Here is a 12,406-nt window from a genome sequence, read left to right on the forward strand (position 1 = left end):
GAGGCTTCTTCTGGAGTACGGTGTCCTGTTCTGGTTGCCCTGCTATAGGAAGGACATTATTAAGCTGGAGCGGGTTCAGAAAAAACTTACCACTGAGTTGCTGGGAATGGAGGATTTGAGTTCTAAGCAGAGGCTGGATAGGCTGGGACCTTTTTCACTGGAGTGAAGGAGGCTAAGGGGCGACCTTACATAAGTTTATAAAATCATGAGGAACGTAGATAAGGTAAATGGGAGGTGACTTTTACCTAGGGTGGGGTAATTTCCAGAGTAGGGGGCATATTTTTAAGGTGAGAGGAGAAAACTTCACCAAATACGAGAGGCAATTTTTTTACACAAAGAGTGGTTTGTGTGTGGAATGAACTTCCAGAGGAAGTGATGGATGTGGGCACAGTTACAACGTTTAAAAGGACATTTAGATAAGTACATGAGTGAGAAATGTTTGGAGGGAGATGGGCCAAGTGCAGGCTTTAGTTTAGTTTGGGTCAGCACGGACATTTTGGACCGAAGAGTCTGTTTCCATGCTGTATGACTCTACACCTCTATGGCCCGAGTTCCTGAAGGAACTATGAAGCAGGGTTTGTACTGCGTCCAGATCCTCCCAACATTCTTTCATTCTTTGTGATAAGCGAATTGGAATTTCAGCAGAAATGTCACACAAGTTCTTTCATTTAAGTATATATTGGAACATAGAACATTACAGCGCAGTACAGGCCCTTCGGCCCTCGATGTTGCGCTGCCCTGTCATACTAATCTGAAGCCCATCCCACCTACACTTTTCCATGTACGTTCATATGCCTGTCCAATGACGACTTAAATGCACTTAAACTTGGCGAATCTACTACCATTGCAGGCAAAGCATTCCATCCCTCTTACTACTCTCTGAGTAAAGAAACTACCTCTGACATCTGTCTTATATCTATCTCCCCTCACTTTAAAATTGTGTCCCCTCGTGTTTGCCGTCCCCATACTTGGAAAAAGGCTCTCCCTGTCCACCCTATCTAACCCTCTGATTATCTTGTATGTCTCTATTAAGGCACCTCTCAACCTTCTTCTCTCTAACGAGCACAGCCTCAAGGCCCTCAGCCTTTCCTCATAAGACATTCCTTCCATCCCATGCAACATCCTAGTAAACCTCCTCTGCACCCTTTCCAAAGCTTCCACATCCTTCTTATAATGCGGTGATCAGAATTGTACACAATACTCCAAGTGTGGCCGTACCAGAGCTACTGTATTAGCATGGGATTGCTACTTTGTTCAGTGCAGAAAACAATTAGAGGAAAAGAGAATGAGGTTTACCAGTGCGGAAATGAGGCGAAAGTAAAGACTCGAGGGTGAGGACACAGTGATAGAGCTCTACTCCGAATGAAACAGGGAAAGAGAGTGAAGCTGTCAGGAGAACATGAGAGAGCAGTGGAAAATGAGCAGCAAGGAAAGAGAAGGTGAATCAGCACTTAAGGTAGATAGAAAATTAGAGAGACAGAGAGGGATAAAGGAAAACAAAGAGAAAAACAGGCAGATAGATGCAGAGTCAGAGAAACAAAAATACAAAGGGCCAGAAATGCAATGAAAAGAACAGAAGAGGAGGCGCACTTAAAAAGAGAGAGAGAGGCAGAGATAAACTAAACGGCAGACAAAATAGAGGTAGACACACAGATAGAGAGAAAATACAGCAATATCGAGACACAGAGGAGCAATGAGACATCCAGAGAAAGACTGGGAGAAATACAGAGAAAGTGTAGCAGTGAATCTAGACTGAGAGCTCAAGGAGATCATGAGAGTGGAATAGCAAAGGGAAGAAAGGGATGGTAAAGGAACATGAAGCGGCGTATAATTCCACATCCACTTCCACACCCCAACATCAGGAAGTTTTAGAGAGCAGCCTTCTGTCACCTATCCACCCTGACCTTGGTTTTCCAATCATTCCCGAATGAGATGCCTGGCAGTTGTCTCTCTCTGGTAGCCACCACATGTGGGTGAGACAGGGCTTGGCATATGCAAGAAGTGAGTTACAGTAGGCCATGTTTGTGCCTGTTTTGGAAAATTAGGTCCAGCTATTAGGCCTAGTATTAGAGACATTTTCTCTCACCAAGCTTTGAATGGACTCTAAATCACCTCTCCACCAACCGCTCCATTGCATATCTTAGGCCTCAACTTCATCCTTAGTCTGAATTGATGCTTTTCCCCTAATCTTCAGGCCGTCATCATCAATGATCAGATATCATTCCTTAACAGCAACAAGATCTGTCTTGAAGGCAAGAATCCACTCAATCTCCTTGATATCTCGATCCCTGGCCTATTTCTATATGTTAAAAATGACACAATCTTCCTGTTCCTCGGATGCTGCCTGACCTGCTGTGCTTTTCCAGTAACGCACTCGACTCTGACCTCCAGCATCTGCAGGACTCACTTTCTCCATTCAAGGCAACGGACAAATGCTGGTAAATGGAATTACGATAGCTAGATGGTTGTTTTTGACTGGCACAGGTTTGATGGGATGAAGGACATTTTTCTGTGCTCTCGACCTCTGTGACTGAGTATTTGATTAGCTTGCTTCAAACAGCTAGCATAGGCTTTAAGGGGTGAATGTCCTCCATCTCTGCTGTATAATCCTGAAGACTGTCAGAATAAGTTACGGTCAGCAATACAAATAAGTTCAAAGAGGCATTTTGGCAAGAAAAATGACACGATGGGTGCAAAAAATTGATCAAAGTAATGCAAACTGCAATGAAGGTTTGAAGTACTTAATGATTAATAAAAAAAAGTCTCATATTTTATTGCTCAACCCACCTTGATACCAATTCATTGCCAGGTTACTTACAATCCTTCCTTGAGCCTTGGGAGATTTCAAATTAGCCACTATACTCTCTAGCAAGGAGCCTTTTCAAATGCTTTATGAATTTTTCAACCCTCACCCACCGAGTTTGCAAACGTCTTTGGAAAAATTTCGACGAACTTGCCAAGAAACATCCAGCCATTGATAAATCTGCACTGGTTTAGTTTTATGTGAGTTGAATGCTGTTCAAATGGTTTCCTGCGACACAGACTTTTACCATTTTTCTCACAGTAGACCCTTAGCCTGAACTACTCTGGGGATCATTGCTTAGAGATGGGAATGACAAACAGCTTTCCTTACAATCTCCCAGGACTAAATGCGTCCCCAGTCAGCTGCAAAATCTTTCTATTGGTGATCCTTCCAACATTCCTCTGCCTGATGTCAAGTGTTCTCAGACGTAATTTTTGAATACTGTCCAAATTTCAAATAACCCTTCACAGGATCTGGTATTGCTGGCAACTATTACTGTCTCAATTCCCCTTGACAAAGTGGGAGCATGTCATCATGACCCTTGCATTAAATGTCAAGTGTATTTTGTGGATTTAGAGTCACCTGTAGACTAGTCTGGATAAGGATGACAGATTTCCACATGGCAAGGAAATGAGTGCATAAGATGGGTGTCAAGATGCAGACACTTCTTAAAAAAAATTATTCATTTGTGAAATGTGGGCGTCGCTGGCTGGGCCCAGCACTTATTGTTCATCCTTAGTTGCCCCTTGAGAAGGTGGGGGTGAGCAGTTTTCTTGAACTGCTGCAGTCCACCTGCTGTGCGTTGACCCACAATGCCCTTAGGGAGGGAATTCCAAGATTTCGACTGAGCGACACTGAAGGGACGGCGATATATTTCCTTGTCAGGATGGTGAGTGACTTGGAGGGGAACTTGCAGGGGGTGGTGTTCCCATGTATCTGCTATCCTTGATCTTCTCAATGGAAGTGGTCACGTGTTTGGAAGATACTGTCTTTGGTGAATTTCCTCATTGTGAAAATACTGATACAAGTATTTTTATTCATGATTTGAAGTGGTGCAGTTTGAACTCATGTCTTGGGATCATTTCACAAGGACTTTGTATTACTGGCCCTGTAACATAGCCCCTTGTAATAATAGCAACACCCCAACATTGACACCAACCAAGCCAGACCAGGGCGTGAAGTTTCTCAGTCCCTTCAGCATGAACAAACTCAAAGTCTGCAGACTTCCAGTACAGTCTACAGATCAGCAGTCCTGACACGGTATCACACAAGGGTAAATACTAAGTTACTACCTCTATTCCTTCTAATATTATATTAAGAGCCCTTACCATATTAATATAATAATTACCTCCGGAGGGAAATGGGAATCCAGAGATAAAACAATTAAGAGGGAGATTGTAAAAATTCATGTGAACCCCTTTAGGACTTCAATATTAAGCAAAATGCCAAGAGATTATTAAAAACCACCGTACAAGAGATAATTAAACAATCCTCAATCTTTTATAGCAATAATATGATGTATTATTTAATAACTTATATAATATGCTGAGAGGCTGGGTGGTTCAATGGATTAGTGCTCCATCTTTTAATCTTAGGGTGGGGGTGGTGGTTGTGTGCTCGGTTCTGATGAGACAGAAACAGGGAGGAGAAGGGAGGAAAGCAGAATAGAAAGCATTTTTTTTCACAGTGCTGTCTTTGACTCTGTCCATCCTGAAGTGCTTTACTATAGTGGCCAGAAAAAGGTTTGTTGAGGGATGGTTATTAGTCATGCCACCTGGGAGAATTCTGCTGCTTATCTTTAATTTGGTGCTGTGGGATTTTTAACATCCCTTTGGGAGGTTCTGTTTCAAGTCGTACCTGAAAGATGGGCTAGTGTGACAGAAGTCCCCTTTTCTGGTAAGTTCTATAAGCTGAACAGTCTTTGAATGGTCAAGGAAGTGACTGGGCAGTGACTGGAATGGAACTGGGACTCTCACTTTCAGACTCAACTCAGTTGGGAAACCCAGATGTAATCTTATGGGCTGCTAAGTTATGAATGCTTGGAAATCCCTTGGTTACCCTAATCCACTGGGAAGGCAATGGTCTGGTAGTATTACGGCTAGGTTGTTAACCCAGCAACTCAGCTCGTGTTCTGAGGACCTGGGTTCTTATCCTGCTGTGGTGGAATTTGAATTTGAGAAAGAAATGGCTCTACTGAGAAAGATCTGGTTCACTAATGCCATTCAGGGAAGGAAACCTGTCATTCTTCTCCTGGTCTGGCTGACATGTGACTTCAGACCCACAGCGATGTGATTAACTCTTAACTGCCCTCTGGGCAATTATGGATGGGCAATAAATGCTGGCCGAGCTAGTAATGCCAACATCCCAAGAATGAATAAAAATAAACACTTATACAGAGAGGAAAAACCTGGATTGTTCATTTTGTAACAGCAAGGATTGAGGGCATTTTAGTTGCGTTTTGATTTAAAGGCACGAACAGAAACAACTTTTACTAGCAGCGAAGTACTAGATGAGACAATGGCCTAATGGTATTATCACAGGGCTGTTAATCCACAGGCAAAAGTGAGGACTGCAGATGCTGGAAATCTGTGTTTAGATCAGAGTGGTGCTGGAAAAGCACAGCAGGTCAGGCAGCATCCGAGGAGCAGGAAAATCAACGTTTCGGGCAAAAGCCCTTCATCAAGAGTAGAAGCAGGGAGCCTCCAGGGTGGAGAGATAAATGGGGGTGGGGAGGGGGGGCAGGGGTTGTCAGTGGGGCTGGGGAGAATGTAGCAAAGAGTACAATAGGTGAATGGGGGTTGGGGATGGAGGTGATAGGTCAGGGAGTCAGAGAGGGGGGTGGGGGAAGGTAGCAAAGAGTACGATGGGTGAATAGGGGTGTGGATGAAGGTGATAGGTCAGAGAGGAGGGTGGAGTGGATAGGTGGGAAGGGAGATAGGCAGGTAGGACAGGTCATGAGCACAGTGCTGAGCTGGAAGGTTGGAACTGGGGTAAAGTAGGGGGAGGGGGAATGAGGAAACTGTTGAAGTCCACATTGATCCCCTGGGGTTGAAGTGTTCCAAGGCGGAAGACGAGGTGTTCTTCCTCCAGGCGTCTGGTGGTGAGGGAGCAGCGGTGGAGGTGGCCCAGGACTTGCATGTCCTTGGCAGAGTGGGAGGGGGAGTTGAAATGTTGGGCCATGGGAGGTTAGGGTTGATTGGTGCAGGTGTCCCGGAGATGTTCTCGGAAGCACTCTGCGAGGAGACGTCCAATCTCCCCAATGTAGAGGAGACCGCATTGAGAGCAAAGGATAAATAAATGACATTGGTGGATGTGCAGGTGAAACTTTAATGGATAAGGAAGGGTCCTTTGGGGCCTTGGATGGAGGTGAGGGAGGAGGTGTGGGCGCAGGTTTTGCAATTCCTGCGGTGGCAGGGGAAGGTGCGAGGACGGGAGGGTGGGTTGTTGGGGGGCGTGGCCCTGACCAGGTAGTCATGGAGGGAACGGTCTTTGTGGAAAGCGGAAAGGGGTGGGGAGGGAAATTTGTGATGGGGGGGGTGGGGTCATGGTCGAGGGAGCAGTCAGAGGAGGTGTCTTTGAACCCTGCCATGGCAGTTGGCATTACCCTGAATTTTACAAAAATATCTGGATTTAAGAGTCTATTGACAACCATGAAGCCACTGTTAACTATGAAAAGTCCATCTGGCTTATTAATATCCTTAACGGAAGGAAAGATTAGAAGACTAGAATCCCCACCGTATGGAAACTGTGATTTGGCCCAACAAGTCTACACCAACTCTCCAAAGAGTAACTCTACCCTATACCTACCCCTGATTAATGCACCTAACACTGCAGGCAATTTGATTTGGCCAAGTCACCTGACCACACATTTTTGAATTGTGGGAGGAAACCGGAGCACCCGGAGGAAACCCACGCAGACACAGGGAGAACGTGCAAATTCCACACAGACAGTCGTCTAGAGGCTGGAATTGAACCCTAGACCCACAGCAATGTGGTTGACTCTCAACTGCCCTCTGGGATCAGCAATAAATACTGGTCTAGCCAGTGATGCCTTCATCCTATGAATGAATTTTTGTAAAAAGTGGATAACTAAAATCTGCAAATAATTGAGAAAATCACCAGGGAAGGAAGGAGAATTTTTTTTAATATAGTCAGTTATAAAGATTGGTGAGTACAATGTCCAAAAGGCTAGTGGAAGTACATGCAGGAATTTGTTGACAGGTTAGAAAAAGAAAAATTTGCAGGGCAGACCCTGGGCTGGAAAATGCAGTGTTAGTGGTGGACAGGACAAACTGAATAGCACTTTCTAAGAGCTGAAGGAGATTAATGAGTTAACCATGAGCTGTACAATTCCAGGGAAGTCCAGGGTAGCCAAGGGATTTCCAAACATTCTTAACATAGCATCGCATAAGAGTCATTACTTTGCTTCACAACAGAGCTGCAAGATGTTTCCATCCTGCCGGAAATCAAGCGTATTCATTTTGGTTGCTTGTCTTGGGAGATTCTCATGAATCAGTCTTCTGGATGATCTAGTTGTACATTGAGGATGGTAATCCACAGTTATAACAGCACAATCCTACTGTAGGTCTGGAAGGTGCATAACAATATGACAATGAATTCAGCCTATGCCCAGGTCATTCAAATCGGGCGGTCTTTCTTATCTGATGTGGCTGTCACTTTTCTGCTTGCCTCTACTTAGAATGCAATAATCTTTGTAGGAACTCCCCAAAAACAAATGACCAGAAGAATGTAAAATATAGGAGCAGAATTAGGCCATTTTGTCCATCGAGACTGCTCCACCATTCAACCATGATTGATATGTTTTTCATGCCCAATCTCCTGCCTTTTCCCCATTTTACTAATCAAGAACTGATCTATCTCTGTCTTCAATACACTCAATGGTGCAGCCTCCCCAGCCCGCTGTGGCAATGAGTTCCGCAGATTCCCCACCCTCTGGCTGAAGGAATTCCTCCTCATCTCAATTCTAAAAGGTCATCCCTCCCCTCTGAGGCTGTGCCCCTCAGGTCTTAGTCTCCCCTGCTAGTAGAACGGTCTTCTCCACACCCACTTTATCCAGGCCTCTCAGTGTTCTGTAAGTTTCAATCAAATCCCCTTCATCCTTCTACACTGTATCGAATATAGACCAAGAGTCCTCAAACGTTCATTAGATGACAAACCCTTCATCCCCAGAATCATTCTTGTCCATCTCCTCTGAACCCCCTGCAAGGACAACACATCATTCCTTAGGTATGGGGCCTGAGACTGCGCACAATATTCCAAATGTGGTCTGACCAGAGCCTTATACAACCTCAGCGGTACATATCTGCTACTGCACTCTAGATCTCTTTGAAATAAATGATCACAATCTATTTGCCTTGCTAACAAAATTCAAACATAATTTTAAACTGGGGGAGTATGTTACTGGGATCAGAGGGTTTGAGTTATAAGAAGTATTTGGATAGACTGGAATCTTTTTCAAAATGAAAGCGAGGACTGCAGATGCTGGAAATTAGAGTCGAGAGTGTGGTGCTGGAAAAGCACAGCAGGTCAGACAGCATCCGAGGAGCAAGAGAATCGACGCTTTGGGCAAAAGCCCTTCATCAAGAAAGCCCATTCCTGATGATGGCTTTTGTCCAAGCAGTAAAGTGACAGCCAGATCAAATAAGAAAGACCCCAGATTTGAAGGACCTCGGCATTGGCTGACTTCATTGGGCATGATTTTGCTGCTGCCTGATTGCTGTGCTTTTCCAGCACCACGCTATCGATTGGAATCTTTTTCACTGGAGCATAGAATTTTGATGGGGGGAATCTAATAGTGGTTTATAAAATCATAGGTGGGCTGGATAAGATGAATAGCAAAGCTCTTTTCTCTCGGATAGAGGAGCTCAAAACGAGAGTGCATAATTTGAAGGTGAGAGGAGTAGGATTAAAAAGGGACCTGAGGGGTAACCTTTTCACACAGAGGGTGGTTCATATGAAGCATGAACTGCCAGATGAAGTGGTCGATGCAGGTACAGTTGCAACATTTAAAAGACATTTGGACAGGTACATGAATAGGTATGTTTAAGAGGGATTTGGACCAAATGTAGGCAAGTGGGATTAATTTGTTTTGGGGAACATATTCAGCATGGAAAAGTTGGACCGATGGGTCTGTTTCTGTGCTGTATGGCTCTATGACTTTGAGATACCCATCTCTCTATGAATCGTAAACTTTCACTCATCCTTGGAGAACAGTCTTCATACACATGGAGCCTTCCCTGTTGGGCAAGCATCATTGTAACCCTCCAACACAACATCATACTCTGTCACCACAACATTTTATCATTCCCTGCAATGTTGCATTGTTCTCTTCTGTGTTCTTTTTCATCTCAAAGCAATATCACTTATCCCAATGGGAGAATGAATGGCAAACAATTTCTGTCACTGTAATGTCTCATGCACTGAAAGCCTTTCTAAGCTGCTAGGATGGTTATCACTGCCTGCAATCCTCAATGCTTGTAATATTTCTGTTTAATGAATGAAAGATCACATCGATAAAAATCTAACCTTCGGTAATCGTTCAGGGTCCCCAGGGTGCCGTGGAATGACTTTTTGTAGCCGCTGGAATCCGTAGTCAATGGTAGGCTCGTTCAACGCTATAGAGTTAGAGGGAACAAGAGAAATCAGTCAAAGGCAATGAGGGAGACAGTGGAGAAATAAAGGATACAGTCATAAAGGTCCAAACACTGAGCCCTGTCAGAACACTGCAAAGCTGAAATGACTACTACTCAGCAGATGCTGTCTTCAGTTCAAGTTAAGAGACTAAACAACAAACCTGAGCCCAGGATGTTGAGGGCATTGTAGCGATCCAGAATCTCTACAGCGTGGAAACAAGCCCTTCAAGTTCAAAGCATATCCTACACCAACCCATTCCCCATTACTCTACATTTACCTCATACTCCACATCCCTGAGCACAATGGGCAATTTCCCACAGCCAATTCAGCGAACCTGCACATCTTTGGACTGTGGGAAGAAAGTGGAGCATCCAGACATGGAGAGAATGTGCACACTCCACACAGACAGTCACCCAAGGTAGGGATCAAACCCAGGCCTCTAGCACTATGAGGATGCAGTGTTAACCACTGAACCACCGTGATCTTTTCACTGCCCACGATTGATGTCAGCCTAGCCTCGTAAAATATGGCTCTCCTGGTCAAGATTGATCAGTTCCACAAATGAAGATTACAAAATGTAGCCAGGACAAAGCAGCCCATTAATTAGTATTCCAACCAGCATTTTAAACATTCACTCTCTCTGCTGCTGACATACTGTGGTAAGAGTGCTTACCATCTGCAACTCACCAGCATCTTCTAAACCCATGAGCTGTACCAGCTGGAAGCACATGGGCAGCAGTTGCATGGCAACACTACGACCTGTAAGTTCCCCTCCAAGTCACACAAATCTGACCTGATTTGGAGGTGCTGCTGCTGGATTGGGGTGGACCTGACCTGACCTGTTCCTCACTGTCCCTTCAGTGTTTATTTTATTCACTTGTGGGATGTGGGAGTCTCTGGTTAGACCCAGCATTTATTGCCCATCTCTAATTACCCGGACTGCAGTTGAGAGTCAACCACATTGCCATGGGTCTGGAGTCACATATAGGCCAGACCAGGTGAGCATGGCAGTTTCCTTCCCTGATACCCATTAGCTTGTTTTTTGCAATAATTGCCAACAGTCTCAGGGTCATCAGTAGATTCCTAAATCCAGATTATTATCGAGAGTTAAATCCCATCTGTCATGGTGGAATTTGAACCAATGTCCCAGAATATTAGCTGAGTTTCTGGATTAAATGAAAATACCGCAGGCCATTTTGGATCAAGGTTCTGGAACTCCCTCCTGAACTCCCTCCAAGGGAGGCCACACACACCGTAGCCAGCAATGGTGCTAGCAGGCAGGTCTACAACACCAATAAAGGGAGGGACATTCAGGGACCATCACAAGCTCAAAGTCTGATCCAAATACCGTATATACTCAAGTAATAGTCGATCTTATGTAAAAGTCAATTGCCTATTTTTGGCCAAAAAAATCTGGAATTTTCCACATATCTCACGTAAAAGTAGATCCTAGTTCTTCACAGATAACAGACAGACATTTATGAGTCAGTGTATCAGAGCTCATGCTCACCTCTGGCTTTCCAGTCCTGATGAAGGGCTACTGCCCGAAACATCGATTCTCCTGCTCCGGCCTGACCTACTGTGCTTTTCCAGCACCTCTCTAAGCTTGACTCTAATCTCCAGCAACTGTAGTACCCACTTCCATCTTTCCTGTCTGCTGGTCATCCTGCTCCGCTCCAGGTCTTCAGAATTACAGTAATTGGTCGTATTTTTCCCCCCTTTATTCGTTTAGAGATCAGTTGGGTTTCTGCTAATGATATGGTATGAATTTTGATGGGCATGACATGTAGCGTCCATGTAATAGTCGACCCCATAAATTTAACCTGACAAAACAGTCAAACAAATTCAACTAATACTTGAGTATATAGGGTATCTTCGAAACTGCATGGGAAAAGACAACAGTCCTTGGCTTCTGATGGTCAGTTTGGTTTAGCTGGTGTCAGGCTCCTCTCTGAAGCAGAGGTTATCATTTTGATCGTACATCCGACAACCCAGAAGGAGATGTTTCAGACTATCTAAATGATGTCCAGTCAGATTCATTTCTCTCTGCTCTTTACCTCATGGAACCTTTCAAGTATTTATCCAATTGCTCTAGACACAACGGAGGGTGTCCTGAAGAATCACCTCTCCAGTCAGCTGTTCTATTGCAGTTTCGTCTGAAAGTCCTCAAGAGGATGTTCCAACTCATGAATGGGGAAGCGAGGATTGCAGATGCTGGAGATCACGGTCAAATAGTGATTCTTTCTAGTATGAAGTTAACTACAGGGTTGAAAAGTGCAGCAGGTCAGTCAGCATCCAAAGAGCAGGAGAGTCGACATTTCAGGCATAAGCTCTTCATCAGGAATATGGTCATATTCCTGATGAAGGGCTTTTGCCCGAAATGTCGATTCTCCTGCTCCTCAGATGCTGCCTGACTTGCCGTGATTTTCCAGCCGTGATTTGACCCCAACTCATGAGTGACTCAGCAAATGACCTGGAAAAGCCAGGATGAAAAGTTACACACCATGAAAAATCATAGGCAAAATTTTTATGATAAATAGAGTAATAGAGATGTACAGCATGGAAACATACCCTTTGGTCCAACTTGCCCATGCCGACTAGATATCCTAACCTAATCTAATCCCATTTGCCAGCTCTTGGCCCATATCTGTCTAAATCTTCCTATTCATATACTCCTCCAGATGCCTTTTAAGTGCTGCAATTGTACCAGCCTCCATCACTTCCTCTGGCTGTTCATTTCATACACACACCACCCTCTACATGAAAATATTGTCACTTAGATCTCTTTAAAATTTTCCCCTCTCACCCTCAACCTATGCCCTCTAGTTCTGGACTCCCCCAATCCAAAGAAAAGACCTTGTCTACTTACCTTATCCATGCCCTTCATGATTTTATATAAGTTCACCCCTCGGCCTCCAATTTATTTTTCATTCCCTGTTAAAACTTTTA

At 44.4% G+C, this 12,406-nt stretch overlaps 1 protein-coding gene across 10 annotated transcripts in view; it reads right to left on the reverse strand.

The window, feature by feature from the left end:
• The window catches only part of LOC132824232 (transcription factor COE3-like), a 516,826-nt gene that overhangs the window by 106,661 nt on the left and 397,759 nt on the right, over positions 1-12,406 (reverse strand). For all 10 annotated transcript variants that reach the window (XM_060839322.1, XM_060838666.1, XM_060839181.1 and 7 more), the window contains exon 11: positions 9,350-9,438. In XM_060839322.1, the coding sequence (XP_060695305.1) occupies positions 9,350-9,438 (89 nt within the window). The remainder of the gene's footprint in view (positions 1-9,349; positions 9,439-12,406) is intronic.

The sequence above is a fragment of the Hemiscyllium ocellatum genome, chromosome 1, assembly GCF_020745735.1.
Source record: "Hemiscyllium ocellatum isolate sHemOce1 chromosome 1, sHemOce1.pat.X.cur, whole genome shotgun sequence".
Taxonomy (NCBI): domain Eukaryota; kingdom Metazoa; phylum Chordata; class Chondrichthyes; order Orectolobiformes; family Hemiscylliidae; genus Hemiscyllium; species Hemiscyllium ocellatum.